At 39.8% G+C, this 18,160-nt stretch overlaps 1 protein-coding gene across 1 annotated transcript in view; it reads left to right on the top strand.

Moving 5' to 3' along the window:
• The window catches only part of TTC7B (tetratricopeptide repeat domain 7B), a 155,381-nt gene that overhangs the window by 56,607 nt on the left and 80,614 nt on the right, over window positions 1-18,160 (top strand). The window contains exons 8-14 of the mRNA XM_064151677.1: window positions 29-92; window positions 5,787-5,924; window positions 10,298-10,381; window positions 11,782-11,886; window positions 13,640-13,757; window positions 13,948-14,005; window positions 17,312-17,384. Of these exons, the coding sequence (XP_064007747.1) occupies window positions 29-92; window positions 5,787-5,924; window positions 10,298-10,381; window positions 11,782-11,886; window positions 13,640-13,757; window positions 13,948-14,005; window positions 17,312-17,384 (640 nt within the window). The remainder of the gene's footprint in view (window positions 1-28; window positions 93-5,786; window positions 5,925-10,297; window positions 10,382-11,781; window positions 11,887-13,639; window positions 13,758-13,947; window positions 14,006-17,311; window positions 17,385-18,160) is intronic.

Raw genomic sequence — 18,160 nt, 5'->3', positions numbered from 1 at the left:
TAAATAATTCAATTCTCATTTTGAACAGCATCTTTTGTCCTCAAGAAAACACAGAAGAAGCCTTACTGTTGCTGCTTATTAGTGAATCTATGGTAGGTAAAATAGAGCAAATATGCATATGTTGTATGTCTGTTTTTTTCTTCTCTCTTTTTTTTTTCTTTATATAAATGAAAATAGAACTTTTCTTCTCATACCTTTATGACTGCTTTTTCATTTTCCATTGGGAAAGCAGTTAATTCTGGAAGTCAAATGTTTCCTCTGAGCCAGCAGGGTGAAGTCTGATAGTGTTATAAATAGGACTTTTTGTCCTTTAGAGTGGCTGATCCTAACCTCCATCTAATCGTAGGCAGGTGAACACAAAGACAGATCTTTCACTTAGCTTTACTTTATTTTCTTGTAAGAACTAAATCAAAGACTACTTAAATAAGCATAATAAACAGCCAGAAAGAGTTTCTTTTTCATTATGCATTGAACCTCAGATGCCACTGAGGTTTGTAAATATTTCTATTGATATTCAACCTTTGTGACTGGATTATTGTTTTTATTGTAGTTGCCTCAATAGGTGATTCAATTCTAAGGCCTACTTGTGCATTTTATCAGTCTTTCATGTTTTCCTCTATCACAGCTTTACCAGCTATTTGTCAGCTGTCACATGCTGACACTCATACCAGGTCAGGTGTAAATTCTCAGATAGCAGAAATTAAAAGCTGCATTTTTTCCCTCATGTTCTAGCTGGAGCAGTGGATCCTATAGAATCTGAGACATCATATAATAATTGGTCTCACTGCATATCAATGAGACTTTTAAGTTATGTGGGTGATTCAAATGCCTTCATGGCATAATTTCTGGTTTAATAGAGTTGTATAAGATCAGAACATTTTATTGAACATTGTAGCATTTGAACTATTTCAAAGTGACAAATACTTGCATTGCAGTGTGGACAAGTTTTGTCATTCCTAGTGATCTGTCTTGCAATACTTGTGACAGGATCTGTCAACACAAGACTAGACGGAGCAAACCTTTCCATATATCATGTGTTGGTTTTGCTGCAGTATATGCTTACCACTGAAAGGGGATGTCTGTGCCTCTGTTAGCTGCCTGAGCAGCTCAAGGAGATACACAGATCTGAACTGTGGTCATGGTGTGGAGTGGAAGTAGTTCTAGTTCTGCAGGATATGACTACTGATTACTGTATTTGCATATATGTTTTCTTGTGCATCAGCATTAAGAAGCTAGGAAAAAGAAAAAAGAAGTACTGCTAAGTTTTGTGTTGTTTCAGATTACTTACAGTTTTCCCTTTGTCAACTGTCCTGTTCAATATCTTTATTGATGATGATCTGGACGAGGGGATTGAGTCCAGCATCAGTAAGTTTGCAGATGACACCAAGCTAGGAGCAGGTGTGGAGCTGTTGGAAGGTAGGAGAGCCCTTCAGAGAAACCTGGCCAGGCTGGATGGGTGGGCAGAGGCCATCGGGATGAGATTTAAAAAGATCAAGTGCAGGGTTCTGCACTTTGGCCACAACAACCCCAAGCAACACTACAGGCTGGGGACAGAGTGGCTGGAGAGCAGCCAAGAGGAAAAGGACCTGGGGATACTGATAGATAGTAGGCTGAAGATGAGGCAGCAGTGTGCCCAGGTGGCCAAGAGAGCCAATAGTATCCTGGCCTGCATCAGGGAGAGTGTGGCCAGTAGGACAAGGGAGGTTATTCTGTCCCTGTGCTCAGCACTGGTCAGGCTACACCTTGAGTGCTGTGTCCAGTTCTGGGCCCCTCAACTCAAGAGAGATGTTGAGGTGCTGGAAGGTGTCCAGAGAAGGGCAACAAAGCTGGTGAGGGGCCTGGAACACAAACCCTATGAGGAGAGGCTGAGGGAGCTGGGGGTGTGCAGCCTGGAGAAGAGGAGGCTCAGAGGTGACCTCATTGCTGTCTACAACTACCTGAAGGGAGGTTGTAGCCAGGTGGGGGGTGGTCTCTTCTCCCAGGCAACCAGCAACAGAACAAGGGGACACAGTCTCAAGCTGTGCCAGGGAAAGTATAGGCTGGATGTTAGGAGGAAGTTCTTGCCAGAGAGAGTGATTGGCATTGGAATGGGCTGCCCAGGGAGGTGGAGTCACCATCCCTTGCGGTGTTGAAGCAAAGCCTGGATGAGGCACTTAGTGCCATGGTCTGGTTGAGTGGGTAGGGCTGGGTGCTAGGTTGGACAGGATGATCTTGGAGGTCTGTTCCAACCTGGTTGATTCTATGATTCTAACTGGATCTGACTATATCAAATATTTGTCACTGTAGAACATACATGCTTAACAAGCCCTGTGTATTTTATTTTTCTAACAGTAATTATAGCAGGTTGTCTGAGGCAAAAAAGTTTGTTTTGAGAGAATATAAAATATTTCACATGATTGCCTTTAGCTAAGCCATTAGTTCAGATTAGTTTCAGAGAGGGCAAGGGGGAAGATTGAGCAAGAAAATACTCATCACTGCAGACTTTCTGAGGGTTGAGAGCTGCTTCTTCAGCTTCATTACATGCTGACTTTCTGGCTGCAGTAGTGAAGTAGTATGTGATTTATGGTTTTGAATCCAGCGTTTGGGATAGAAATAACAAGTGAGTAATCATCAGTGTTTTGAGATGTCATTGTTATCAGTGTGATTTGCCTTCGGGACTGCAAGTGCACACTGCCTGCCCATGTCCAGATTCATGTCCACCAGCACCCGCAAGTCCTCCACAGGGCTGCTTTCTATCACCTCATCCTCCAGTCTGTATTGATAGTGAGGATTGTTCAGCCCAGGTGCGGGACCCTGCACTTGCTCTTGTTGAACCTCATAAGCTTTGCCTGGGCCCATTTCTCCAGCTTGCCCAGGTCCCTCTGGATGCCATCCTGTCCCTGTGGTGTATCAGGTGGTGTCCTTGATCCCTCTGTCTATATAATTGATAAAAATATTAACCAGTAAAGGTCCCAGTATGGACCCCTGAGGGACACCTTTGTCACTGCTTTCCACATGGACTTCAGACCACTGAGCACCACACTCTGGATGCTATCATACAGCCAGTTCCTTATCCACTGAACAGTGCACCCATATCTCTCTAGCTTGGTGGGCAGGATGGTGTGGACGACTGTGTCAAAGGTCTTGCAGAATGTCAGCTAGATTACATCCATAAGTTGTCCCTTATCCATTGACATGGTCACTTTATTAAAGAAAGGCACTAGGCTGGTCAGGGCAGGGTTTGCCCCTAGTAAAGCCATGCTGGCTGTCTTGAGTCACCTCCCTGTTCTCCATGTCAGAGGACAGGTTTTCCCTTTTCCAGTAGTGAGAACTTCACCAGACTACCATGGCTTCTCAAATGGTACAGAAAGGGCATTAGCCTCTTTATGTAGAATCTTAGAATCACATTCTATGATCTACGAGTTACTTTGGGACCTGTGAATGCATCTCATCAGGGACTTGGGTACCTCCAGATGCTGAGACAATGGCAGTTGTGAAACACCAAGCACTTAAGTTTGTATCTTGTTTTATAATTATACAGAAAATGATTGCTCAGAGATATGATATCTTTAATACTTGCAAGATGCCTCCTCCTATAAAAAGCTGCTTTGGCATTGCTAGTCATTTTTTAACAAGAAGTGCTAGCTTGTAGCTTGTTCTGTACTTTCAGGGAGTTGAGTAAAATACTGATTAAATATGGAATTTTAAAGAGAAGTTCTTGAGGTTGACTTAATATTTATGTAGTGTAGAAAGGACAAGTCACAGAATCACAGAATTAACCAGGTTGGAAAAGACGTCTGAGATAATAGAGTCCAACCTATCACCTAACCATTCTAATCAGCTAAACCATGGCACTAAGTGCCTCATCCAGCCTCCTCTTAAACATCTCCAGGGATGGTGACTCCACCACCTCTCTGGGCAGCCCATTCCAATGGCCAATCACTCTTTCCCTGAACAGTGTCTTCCTAACATCCACCCTAAACCTGCCTTGGTGCAGTTTGAGACTGTGTCCACTTGTTCCGTCACTGGGTGCCTGGGAGAAGAGACCAATCCCCCAGCTGGCTGCAGCCTCCTTTCAGGCAGTTGTAGAGAGCGATGTCTTCCCTGAGGCTCCTCTTCTCCAGGCTGAACAGTCCCAGCTCCCTCAGCTGCCCCTCGTAAGACTTCTGCTCCAGCCCCCTCACCAGCCTTGTTGCCCTTTTCTGGACATGTTCAAGCACCTCAACATCTTTCTTAAATTGAAGAGCCCAGAACTGGACACAGTACTCAAGGTGTGGCCTAACCAGCACTAAGTACAGGGGCAGAATGACTTCCCTGGTCCTGCTGGCCACACTATTCCTGATACAGGCCAGGATGCCACTGGCCTTCTTGGCCACCTGGGCACACTGCTGGCTCATGTTCAGTTGGCTGTCAACCAGTACCCCCCAGGTCCCTCTCTGCCTGGCTGTTCTCCAGCTACTCTGTCCCCAGTCTGTAGTGCTGCATGGGGTTGTGGCCAAAGTGGAGTACCTTACACTTGGCCTTGTTAAAACACATGGCATTGAACTGTGCCCATCTATCCAGCCTGCCCAGGTCTGTCTGCAGAGCCCTCCTGCCTTCCAACAGGTTGAAATACTTCTTGATCAAAAGAAAGCAAAATGCCTGTTTTGGGGTGTGTGGGGATGTTTTCAAACCAAGTTGTGGTTGATAATGTTTGAAATGTCTGTGCATTTTACATTCCACTTATCTCTGAAAAATTCATTCAATGTTTAATTATTCTGATTTTTGAGATATGAGAAACAATTTATTATCCCTTCATGTCTATCATCCCTTGCCTCTGAAAAAGGAGGTTATAAGTTGCCCATTAAAATTTAATGTGTTTAAGTAAATGTATCTATAAATGTATATGTCTTGTATAGTATAAAACAAAACAAAACAGGAAAGAGGAGAGAAGGGTCTTTTAACTTCTGGCTTCAAACTACCAGGTATACAAGCATTTGTAACAATAGGAGTATTAAACATCAGAAAGCTAGAAAGAGATATCACAACATGTTAATTTCAGGGGCTTGTTATAGCAGTGGGTAGTTTTGGCTACTGGAAGACCGGAATTTTATCCTTTGCACAAGATTTCTCTGTGAACATGGTCAATTCATTTAATCCAGTTCTTGCTCAGTTTTCTTCCTTCTCAAAAGAACAAGTTTAATTAAGAAATTAGATTTGCAATGTGCCTTTCACAAAACAGAATTGAGAGTATGAAGCTTTGCTGCAAACATGGCCTGATTCCAAACCTGTGCTCGGAACCAGGGAGAGTTTTCTTTTCTCACTAGTAACTCCTGAGGGCAATAGTATGGTTTTCCTGGGCAGATTACCACTCATGGCTGAGAGGATAATGTCAATGTTATGAAGAGTAACCAAGTTGACTGACTTACTTTGCCAAAGCTGGAATAGCAGATTTAAAGATCTTTCTAATATGTTTTACTACATACTAAAGTAATAAAATTAAAAGCAAATATATGTTATGTTAAAAATACCCACATTGTTTGTTTTCTGTTCTACTCTTGTTTCAGTAGTCTTAAATATATTACCTAATTTATGTAATGAGACTCAAGTAATTGAAAATAGATCCATATATAAGCATAAATTTTAACACTAGTGTATAAAATGGATGATTCTTTCTATCTATAAATCAGTAGCAGTTCCCATCTCTCTCTATAACCTGTATCAACTGCAGACTGGTAGTCTGAATAGAAGAGTAGTTTACTTAAGAGAAAAATAAAGGTTAGATTGCAGTGGCTGACTTGTTTCTTTTTCTTGGTGGTATGTTTCAGGCTAACCGTGATGCTGTACTGAGCAGAATACCAGAACACAAAAATGACCGTATCATCAGTTTGCAAAGTGCATCTGTAGTCTATGATCTCCTTACTATAGCCTTGGGAAGAAGAGGCCAATATGAAATGCTGTCAGAGGTTTGTCAATAGTAGTGAACATTCAACTGCATTGCTTATTTCTGTTAGGTTAACTGTGGTTGCGCTTAAGGGCTGAACAAATGTGGGATTCTGTCGTTCTTTCTATTGTGTAAATACAGCAAGTAGTTTCCACTCCAAGAAGTTTATTGTCAAAATGTATACAAGTGACTTGAGATGGTCAAGTACAGAATTTGTGTTAAGGTGTGGTACACGAATCTGCACATTAAATGAAGGCAGCAGGAAGGAATGACAAAAAAAAAAGATGCCAATCTGATGGATATAAATATCTAGAAAAAGGATTTGTGAGGTTTTAGTTTAGAAAAAAAAAACCTTTCTTTTGTGCTTCATAATATTTGGACTGCTCCAAAGTCCTCATAGTTCATAAAATATCTCTGAAGGTAATGAAAAGGAAATGTATTACTTTTGGGGGTCTGTAGGAAAGTGCATTCTCTGTCTCAGCTGTTTTGTGTTTGATTATGCAACTTAAATGTGTTTTATTAGATTGTGGCAAAGTCTTTCAAGTATAGCTAACAGTTTTATACCTGAGAAACAGCTACTGCTCTTCAGGCAGAGCAGATATCCTGCTGCTCCAAACTGTTTATCCAGCAGCAGGATACTGTTGCTAACCATAATTAATTGTTAGTATCCAGAAGAAATACTTTAGCATGTGTAGTAGGCAGGCATATCCAGCGATTTATTTGCTAAGAAATGATTTTTCTCTACCATAATAGAGGACTTCTGTTAAGATAGAAATTTTAAAAAGCCTCAGTTGTCTGCATTTCCTATGATGTTAAGATCTGAATTTGGACATTCTTCTTCTTAAAAGTACTTTGTAGCTGCAAGTCATGCATAGCAGTCAGTTTTAATCATTTCAAGAGAAAGTCTTTCACTAAAAGAAGTAGGAAGTCCCATGCAGGCCTGTAACTCTACAACACAATCTAATCAGGGACATTTCCATTTACTTGCCATTACTGACACATCTTCATGGAGTTTTAGGCCATTGCACCAAAGCTGCAAAAGATGATTCTCCATGTATTTTAGTCTAGAACTTCTTAAGGATAGACATTTACAGGTGTTGTAAAAAACCACTGCAAACAAAGAAACAAAACCAACACAAATCCACAAACAACACATGAAAAGGTAACTGATTTCTTTTATGGCAGCTGGCAACCTTTCCTTTTTGTATAGTAGATTAGCATCTAGGTAGGTGTAGTCCTGGGTTCCATTTCTGAATATTTTTTTCTGTGGTGTTCTGTAGCTTTGATCATTTTTTTTTTTTGGGTGGGATTTTGTTTGTTTGCTTCATGGCTTTTGTTTGTAGTTGTTGTTTGAGTTTTATTTGTTTGGTTTGGGGGGGTTGTGGATCTTTTGTCTTTTTAAATGTGAAACCATTATGTTAATGAGAACATGACAGGTTCCTGCAATTCCACAGTAGACACAGTCTTCTATGTGCAATCCCTCCCTTTTTTAATAGACAATATTTTTACTTCTCCAGGAAAGCTAGAGGTATCTCTTCTTAGCTGTGAATCCTAGCACATTACCTGGAAGGGTAGGAGGAAGGTGTTATAGTCCCCTCATGTGGAGAAGAGTATAGAGCTTATTTCTCTGTTTGATTGTTTCAGCCCCTGTAGCTGACAGAGGATCATTGCTTGTTTCTTTTGCCCTGTGTTCTGGGCACAGCTGAGTGTTCTAGCTAACTAATAGAAATCAGTTTAATTCAACTTAGGTCTTTGATTTCAGTGCCTTTTAGAAGTTGCTTTTTCCAGTGGTGATCTTGGTTACAGACAAAAACAACGATGAGGATCTGGAAAGTTATAGACTGGCTTTGTAGTTGGGGGATTTTAGCCACTGCCTTGAGCTTTGACACCCAAAGTCTACCTAAAGCTTGTTATAAGATCTCTTTTTGTTCTTATATATGGATTATTTTAAAACATCTTCCTAGTTATATTTAATCAACATTTTTTTCTATATTATTTTGAAACATTCTCTGAAAAACAGGAAATTTGACTTCTTTGGAAAATACTTTTTGGTACAGAAGAATTAAAATATATTTATGTCCATGAAATATCTAATCTTAACATGAAAAAATAATGTTATGAAGACCTGGTATAAAAGAAAGTACTTACTTTAGCACACAGGTACCCTACATACGCAGCTGCAGCAGAAGCTTATCAGGAAATGGTTAGAACATCTCATATAGAATCATAGAATCAACCAGGTTGGAAGAGACCTCGAAGATCATCCAGTACAACCTAGCACCCAGCCCTACCCACTCAACTAGACCATGGCACTAAGTGCCTCAGCCAGGCTTCTCTTGAAGACCTCCAGGGACGGTGCCTCCACCACCTCCCTGGGCAGCCCATTCCAATGCCAATCACTCTCTCTGGGAAGAACTTCCTCCTAACATCCAGACTATACCTACCCTGGCACAGCTTGAGACTGTGTCCCCTTGTTCTGTTGCTGGTTGCCTGGGAGAAGAGGCCACCCCCCACCTGGCTACAATGTCCCTTCAGGTAGTTGTAGACAGTAATAAGATCACCCCTGAGCCTCCTCTTCTCCAGGCTAAACAGGCCCAGCTTCCTCAGCCTCTCCTCATAGGGTTTGTGTTCCAGGCCCTTCACCAGCTTTGTTGCCCTTCTCTGGACATGCTCCAGCACCTCAACATCTTTCTTGAATTGAGGGGCCCAGAACTGGACGCAGTACTCAAGGTGTGGCCTGACCAGTTCTTACCATTCAGTGGAAAACACAGGCTTTAAGAAGATCTTAGTGAGTGGTTAGAGAATATCTGCCCTCAAATCCTGTGACTCATAGTCTGAAACATTTACAGTTTAAAGTATTACAATAAACACAAATTCAGAAACATGAAAACATTCTGTTCAGTTATGTAATAGGCATATACAGTTTTTTGCTGGCCTCATTCTCTGTGAACTAATTATGATTGCTCAAGCAGGGCTGTCACAGCCTCAAGTCAAAAGCACCATTATTGTAACCGTGGAAATAATATTCACCCACCAGTTCCCATATCTTATTATCATCTTCTGACTTAGCTGTAGGTGAATGCTTACAGAAGTAATTGTGATACAGGAACATTAAATGGTCAAAACCCTGTCTCATCCTTGTTAAAGTGTTCTAATGCTGAGTCACATTCCTGATGGAAAAGGTCTCATTTCAGTAGTTGGCAGACACAGATGAGGGATTTAGCAGCCTTTGTTTTCTTCTAAGTTCATTGAGGGAGGTGGAGAAGTGTGCCTTACCTAGGCACCTCTGCAAAATATCCAAAAGAATAGAGGAAGACCTCACACAACTAACATACTTTTTTTGCTGTGATTGTTTTTGGTTTTACTGCTGGAAAACAAGCCAAGTGGCAAAATACAGCCTCTGTTGGTTTTAATAGACATTAAACTAAATTATGGCATGTGCAATGTGATGCTGAACTTGTAACAACAGTATTAGAAAATAAAGGGTTTAGAAGCTTCATTCCTTTATAAAAAAATAATACAAATCCTGTTTAATAAGAGTCTTGATATTGGACATTGTATAATAGGAAAATTTCTATCATACGTTATGTATGTGGCAAATAATTAACTTCTTGTGGTTGTTTTATTTCATACTCGGTGCTGCTCTTTGTTTAAGGTTCTCTTAAAGTGTGAGAAGGCATCTGCCTGTGGGGTTTTTTTTGCAGTCTTAAGGCAGAGTTTTAATTAGACAAATAATTCGTGGTATAACAGTTTAGCATATACATTTTAGCTAACACAGCAGAAAAGCTGCCCCTTTCAGCTTCTGGAGCTGGCCCAATGAACCAAAATGAGCACAGCAAAGTGAAATATTTCTTATTGACATCATCTTCAAAATCAGCATATAATGGTGATTGAATATATTTAGTCTCAATGTAGTAATAACAATTTTCTGTTTGGCATTCAGTTAAGTTTAACATCTCAGCAGAATATTGTGTGGTGAAAATAATACTGTCAGGTGAACTTCTACAGCCTTCTCTTTTAAGGGGTACTGCTAAGTACTGCAATTATGCCATTGCTTCTAAGTATTCACTCATCCTAAATTAGATGAGTGTATGTACAATTCTCCATTTCATTTAAGATTTACCCCTACCTTTTGCAGTTGTACCTTCAGCAAACTGGTATTTATCATTCCTTCTTTATGACTAAATAGGACAGTACTAGCATGAGTATTAAAAAAAAAGAGAGAAGTTATTTTTCTGTTCAACTTTTTTCCCCTTGTAGAATCTGGCAGCTGTCATCACTTATCTGAATGATTTAGATTGTAGGTATGAGTCTGTCAGAAAACTTTTATACTGTTACACCTTCTTCATAGTTGAAGAATGCACCTTTAAATAACAATTTTCCCTCCAAAATTAGTGTTTAGAAAGAGCCATGAAGTTTGCATTTGAAGAGTTCCATCTCTGGTATCAGTTTGCATTGTCCTTGATGGCAGCAGGAAAAGTAAGTCTTTGAGTTTTGTTTTTTTTTTTAATGTAATTCTTTTCTTGCTGGCTTTTGGTAACACCTGTTACTTCCATAATTTTATTCTGTAGTGTTTTTGCAAACAATTCTAATCTTTAAATCAGCTAAGTACAATATATTCCTGAGTTTATGCTTAGTGCTGTACAATGAATGTTGTTATTTCAATAGTCTCTAACTTAGGGAGACTGAAAGGTGACAATAAGATCTATCTTGCCAACAAGCTTAAGCTAAGCCAACTGAATGTAAGTAGGAATTAGACCAGATACTATCCATTAGAAATTTGTTTTAGTGCTGTTTTGATAAATGAATTTTATGCTCAGGTACAAATTAGTGTTGATTCTTGATGCTCTTGCATTATTTTCCTTTGGGAATTTCTGACTGTTTGTCTGTATTATGGCTGTCATTGAGACTGCATATTCTGTGCCATTAAGTTGAGGTGGATTTAAAAAAACCAAAGCACAAATTACAACCTGAGCTATCAGATGCAGTCTTCTATTTTTCAGTTATTTTTGCTTCTCCCTGACATGTTTTGGAAGCTAAATCACATTTTTTTTATGCAATGTAAACAATACTGATTTACTACAAGATTGTTCTCAGTGGGGTAATAGACTTCAGTATGGAGAAAAGAAATAGAATCATAGAATCAACCAGGTTGGAAGAGACCTCCAAGATCATCCAGTCCAACCTATCACCCAGCCCTAACCAATCAACCAGACCATGGCACTAAGTGCCTCATCCAGTCTTTTCTTGAAGACCTTCAGGGACAGTGCCTCCACCATCTCCCTGGGCAGCCCATTCCAATGGGAAATCACTCTCTCTGTGAAGAACTTTGTATTTTCTTTAGAAAATGGTTTTACAAGTGTGTTGCTTCTGACAAGTTGTGATTTTTCCCTTAATTTATCTTCTAAACTGTGACTGGATGGAGGCAAATGAGTTTTGAGAAGTTGAGTAATGCCAACCTATTATACAGTCTCACAGCAAAAATATTCCTAAGCACTGTTGTTATTCTCAAGTTAAATAAAACACTGCTCTGAAGACTGTCCTGTTCCTGCTCTTTCATTCAGCTGGAATGTTGTGATATTACAGTCCTAGCAAACTTTTACATGCATCTCAAAACCCTTCTGAATCGTGTACCATTGGACTTATATTGTGGGCAGATGATTTGATAGGGCTGCTTAATGATAATTCATAGGGATTAAATAACAGCAGTACCTGAAGTCTTGTCTTTCACTTGCATGAGGAGTTGTAACAAATTGTTAGCAAATGTTTAGTGATGGCTCCTTCACGTGGGAAGAACAAAGTAAAATGTGGACATGGGAATCTTCTATCTGTGAAATGTTTATGCTTTTAGTAATTTCAGTGGAAAATGTTTTTAACAGTCTGCCCGAGCTGTTAAAGTCTTGAAGGAATGTATACGTTTGAAACCAGATGATGCAACTATTCCTCTCCTTGCTGCAAAGCTCTGTATGGGATCTCTCCACTGGGTAAGCTTTGACGCTATATTTTCAGCAAGAGCTGTGCTAAAATGCAGCAAAACTTTGATTTAGAGATGTAGCAAATATATTTGCACGATGACTACAGGCATTTGGCCATCTCTAAAAACATAGCACAGATATATGTGTATGCACATGTACACCTCTGTTTGCATGGACAGCTTGAAATATTTGACAGCAATGATTATCAGGGTAGTGTATCTTGAAAGTAATCCAAGACATAGGGAAAAGTACATTAGAAATTGAAACACTGACAGGTGGAGATTAAGAATGAAATTACCCTTTTGTTTCCTCTGTGCAACAGAAAACATTTTTGTAAGTGAATGTGACAAATCTCTTGCATTCAGAAGATTCTTCTGGTGATAACCATGTTTGCAGGCAGCTGGGCTTTATGAATTCCTAGTAGGACCAGTGTCTTTGTAAAAAGGGGTACTTCAGTTGTGTTTTTAGGTATCCTCGAAGTTGGTGGAAGAAAAACCATTAAGATAAATCAAGAGCATCGTTTGGTTTTCAAAGTACACATACAATTTTGAGGAAAATGAACATATTTTAAAAGGAGAAAAAGAGAAGGAAAAAATCACAATCAGAAATTGGTTGACTTGCTCGGGCCGACAAAAATACAGTCTTAATGTACATCCTAGTTCGGTAAATTGTTCCTTATGGATTGATTCTGTATGGAGTGGTTTACTATAGCACTTTTACTGGAATGGATTCAAATAGTATATATTTTTTATTTCTAGATTGTTAAACAGTGTACTACCATTGGTGTGCAGTTAAAACTTGGGTTTGCACATACTTACTTAAGATTTTGCATATATTCAGCAATACTGCATCTGATGCAGTTCTGTGTGGCTGTAGTTATTTTTGAAGGGTTGGGTCCATCGTTCCTGTAACTGATTGGTTAGTGGGTGAAGAACTGCATTTATGAAATGTGAAAGTGGTAGATGGCATGTAAGGACCAAAAATACCTGTTTTTTTAGGGAAAAAAACCCAAACAAACACAAAACAACACAGTAAATTTAGAATGATCTGTGTGTTATGTGCCAGAGGTTGGGGTTTTTTTTCAACCGTAGGAGTGAGTGCTTCAGCTTAAAACTTGTGTTCTGTACTCAGTATTTAGCAGGGAAACTAAGTCTAATGATAAAAAAAATAGTCCTTAAAAGCAGTCATGGATTTTCAGCTTAAAACTTGTGTTCTGTACTCAGTATTTAGCAGGGAAACTAAGTGTAATGATAAAATAAATAGTCCTTAAAAGCAGTCATGGATCTTCAGCTTAAAACTTGTGTTCTGTACTCAGTATTTAGCAGGGAAACTAAGTGTAATGATAAAATAAATAGTCCTTAAAAGCAGTCATGGATTTTCAGCTTAAAACTTGTGTTCTGTACTCAGTATTTAGCAGGGAAACTAAGTGTAATGATAAAATAAATAGTCCTTAAAAGCAGTCATGGATCTTCAGCTTAAAACTTGTGTTCTGTACTCAGTATTTAGCAGGGAAACTAAGTGTAATGATAAAATAAATAGTCCTTAAAAGCAGTCATGGATTTTCAGCTTAAAACTTGTGTTCTGTACTCAGTATTTAGCAGGGAAACTAAGTGTAATGATAAAATAAATAGTCCTTAAAAGCAGTCGTGGCTTAGGTTTCAACGGACTCATCATGTATAGTACACGCACTCTCTGTTCTTCTCATTGTAAAGTATGATTTAGCTAGTTTCTAACTTACTTGGGTGTTTTGCAATATTTTCAGTTGGAAGAAGCTGAAAGATTTGCCAAAGCAGTTGTTGATCTTGGGGACAAAACATCAGAGTTCAGAGCAAAGGGCTACTTGGCACTGGGATTGACTTACAGTCTTCAGGCAACCGATGGTAAGATAAGAATAAAACATTCACGTTTAGAAATCCCCATGTTGCTTTAAAAAGGATGCCTAGCAGAATACTAAAAATTAAACCTGTGCACAACCATTTTTTTCATTCAATATATTAAAACTTCTTCAATAAGCATGTGAAATGAAATCTCTTGACCTTGCATATCACTGATTAAATATATCCTTTTTAGCATCTTTGCGAGGGATGCAAGAGGTCTTGCAGCGAAAGGCACTTCTTGCATTTCAGAGGTGAGTGGGTGTCAATCTTTTAATTTTATTCTCTCACAAGTAGTAAAAAGCTCTTATTCTGTGTTAAAAAGAGATACTTGTAAAAGATTGCATAATGAGGATTTCACCTCTGGGACTCTATGAGTATGGAATGTATTTCTTTAACATTCACTTCATCATTTTATTTCAGAAATACCTAGATTGATTTCTAAGGATTTCCTTTCATTTCAAAGACATTTGTGTTGCTCTGTAGTATAAAATGCTAGCTCAAAAGAGTAGTCTGTTCTGATCTAGAAAATAAAATCACATAATGCAAGTTTCCAAGTCATGGTTCAATATAAGAGTGTTTCTAGATCACTGTCATGTATAGGAGGCTTTTGCAATTACATCTGTAGAAACAGACTTTATTTCTTCCCCTGTAGATTACTACCTTCATTTCACCCTTTACCCACACCAGCAGGGCCTCAATTATTGCTCTATCTGGAGATTTAACAACAGTGTAGGCAGTGATAACACAAATGCCCTGTCTTCCAAGTGCATTACACAGAAGTAGTTACAGTATCACAGTATCAACAAGGTTGGAAGAGACCTCATAGATCATCAAGTCCAACCCTGTACCACAGAGCTCAAGGCTAGACCATGGCACCAAGTGCCACGTCCAATCTTGCCTTGAACAGCTCCAGGGACGGCGACTCCACCACCTCCCTGGGCAGCCCATTCCAGTGTCCAATGACTCTCTCAGTGAAGAACTTTCTCCTCACCTCGAGCCTAAATTTCCCCTGGCGTAGCTTGAGGCTGTGTCCTCTCGTTCTGGTGCTGGCCACCTGAGAGAAGAGAGCAACCTCCTCCTGGCCACAACCACCCTTCAGGTAGTTGTAGACAGCAATAAGGTCTCCCCTGAGCCTCCTCTTCTCCAGGCTAACCAATCCCAGCTCCCTCAGCCTCTCCTCATAGGGCTGTGCTCAAGGCCTCTCCCCAGCCTCGTCGCCCTTCTCTGGACACGCTCAAGCATCTCAATGTCCCTCCTAAACTGGGGGGCCCAAAACTGAACACAGTACTCAAGGTGTGGTTTAACCAGTGCAGAGTACAGGGGCAGAATGACCTCCCTGCTCCTGCTGACCACACCATTCCTGATGCATGCCAGTATGCCACTTGGGCCACCTGGGCACACTGGGTCTATAATTCCCAGGTTCCTCCATCCGACCCTTCTTGTGGATGGGGACCACGTTGGCCATTTTCCAGTCTCCTGGGACCTCTCCAGTGAGCCAGGACTGCTGGAAAATGATGGAGAGCGGCTTGGCCAGCTCAGCTGCCAGCTCTATCAGCACCCTAGGATGGATCCCATCTGGTCCCATGGACTTGTGGGTGTCCAGGTGGCTCAGCAGGTCCTGAACTAATTCCTCATGAATTTCCAGGGGAACACACCGCTCCCTGACCCCGTCCCCCAGTTCAAGAGGCAACTTGCCCTGAACTCCTCCCTCCTTGCTGTTGAAAACTGAGGCGAAGAAAGCATTCAGGCCCTCAGCCTTTTCTTCGTCATCAGTTATAATGTTCCCCTCCTGGTCCAGTAAGGAGTGGAGGCTCTTCTTGCCCTTCTTTTTAGAATTTATACATTTATAAAAGTGCTTTTTATTATCCTTCACAGAGATGGCAGCCTAAGTTCTAGCTGGGCCTTAGCCTCTCTAATTTTTCTCCTACATAATCTGGCTACCTCCTTAAACATGTCAGGAGAAGCCTTCCCCTCCTTCCAGAGGTGATACACCCTCTTTTTTTTCCCCCAATACCTTCAGGAGCTGTTTGCTCATCCAGGTTTTTTCATACTTGAGCTCCTCATCCATCCCTTTCACTGGGTTATTCATTACTGTTTCAAAAATACTGTGTTAACTGTTCCTCACCATTTCTGCCCATTCAGTACTTATGATTAATTGCTTGCTCCTGCTGATTTTTTTGAAACTGCAGACAATGAAATTTACTGTTACCTGAAGCAAATCCATTCCTGCTGACTCTATCCTCCAGTTTAGTGCAGCAGTTCCCACAAATTCTGAGTCTTCCCCTGCTGTCAATCTGTCTGGAAAATTTCTGGTTTCCAGAAATTGGAGTTGTCCAGCATTTTGACCACCCACAAGTTGAGGATGTGTGATAATATTTTATTAGGTTGCTCTAGCAAAAGAGCATGTGGTTTGTGTTAAAAGAGAATAAGCAATAGAGAGTAGGTTAGGAGAACTATTTTTCAGATTATATTAATCTTCCTGTCATTGTGAGATTACTCCTTCACCCTCTTAGTATATTGTTGCTTGGTTGTGTGCTATGTCATCCTTCACCTAGGAACTTTTCCATTCCATTCTCTATTGTTCAACAATAAGTCTCTTGGTATCTTCCTGACCATTTGGTTTCAAGGACTTCCTAGCAGCAAATAGTGCCAGCTGAAATCTGAGACATACCTAGCGTCTCCAGTGAACTGTGACAGGTGTTTTTTTAGCCATATGGAATGAACGGAACTAAAAGACTTAGTGATAACAGTTGAAATAGTTGTGCTATGTAGCAGGATATACATTTGTGCACAGAATGCTTGGGAACATGAGGATTAATTGCATCTGCTTTCCGTGCATCTTCCTGATGCGTTGGGATTTCCTTTGCATTGTTGTTGGGGAGCAGAAGGTTTACTTTGTGATTGCAGTGGATTAAAGGTAATTTTTATTCATTCTTCTCACTGAAGACAACTCATTAGTTGTTCTGAAGCTGATTATTGCACATCCTGTTTCTAACTGAGCCTCCATTGAGAGAATGCAACAAATAAAAATGAAAACAAAAATCAGTTCCAAGTTTACTGCTCAGTATTTACTGCACATCAGTTTGGGGTGCAGCCATATCTTTTTTTCTCTTTGTGGTCAAGCATCCCACATAAAAACACTTATCTTGCAGCAGAAAGATTGTATTTGGTTGGGGCTTTTTGCTTTTTTCTGTAAAAAAAATATGCCTAGTGGCCTTTTTTTTTTAACTCTTCTTATACAAGTACATCTAATGTTTGTTTAAGACTGCATTTTGCCTGAGGAATTTAAATTGCTAATTTTAAAGATTTATACTGAAATTATATAATTAACTTCTATTTTAAATGACTCACTAATGGCCCAAATTGCTTCCTTTAGATTAAAGTTGATTGAGAAGTATAATATGAGAAGTCACTGGCATGACCGCCACATATCAAAATATGAGCCTATGTGTAGTGAAGGGACCTAAATATGGATTAATAGATGTGCATTTGTATGTCTAACCTGTATTAACAGCAGAAAAATTAACTGGATTTTTGTTTCTTTCTTTGTTTACAAGGGCTCACAGTTTGTCTCCAACGGATCATCTGGCAGCATTTTACTTGGCACTTCAGCTTGCCATATCCAGGCAGGTTAGTTGTGTTTAAAAAGTGCAGACTCGTACTGTTATATGAAGAATTGAATTTGTATCAATGGATGGATACAGATGAAGATTTTCCTTGTGCATATGTACATATCCAGGGAAAAAAATCCTGAAATATTCTCTCTGAACACCTTCAGTCTTGTACACTTCTCTTAGAGTTCTGTCACATCTCTAGGATCAGAAATAGGACACAAGTCATTCAATTTTGCTTCAGCTGGAAGAATAGGAATAACCCTCCCATTTTTAACCTCATTTTTACCTATTTTGTGTAACCTCTGCTAAGACTGGTTATCTGGACAGTGCAACTCTTGAACCTAAACTTTAATGATATAGAGAGTGTTTAAATCTTGAGTATTTTAGGAGGTTTGGATAGTGTGAACAAAATTGCAAAAACGTGTTTAAGAAAGCTGGGAATTGAAAAAGCTATAAAAAGAGATCAGAACTCAGCCTGACTTTTACAGCTGTTATATTTAAGGGATTTAGGAATATACTGTGTATCACATGAATTTGGATAATGTGGAGCTGCTTTATGTATGTCATGGTAAGCCTTTTCCTGTGTCATGTTCATTTCAGGGAGTAGTTTTGAGCACAGTAGTTTACATAGTCTAGGGGACTGCTTTTCATTGCTAATGAGTAGCAGAGACGTTGGAGTAGGTCACATTAGAGTGGAATGGATGGTCACTTTAATAACACAAAATATTTTTCAGTAGCAGGCTATGACTCTGTACTGCTGAATTCTAAACTTCCTATGTTGCTTAATTAAAT

The sequence above is a fragment of the Pogoniulus pusillus genome, chromosome 1, assembly GCF_015220805.1.
Source record: "Pogoniulus pusillus isolate bPogPus1 chromosome 1, bPogPus1.pri, whole genome shotgun sequence".
NCBI classification, from domain to species: Eukaryota; Metazoa; Chordata; class Aves; order Piciformes; family Lybiidae; genus Pogoniulus; species Pogoniulus pusillus.
The sequence above is the reverse complement of the archived record's forward strand: the minus strand, read 5'-3'. Positions and strand labels throughout refer to the sequence as shown.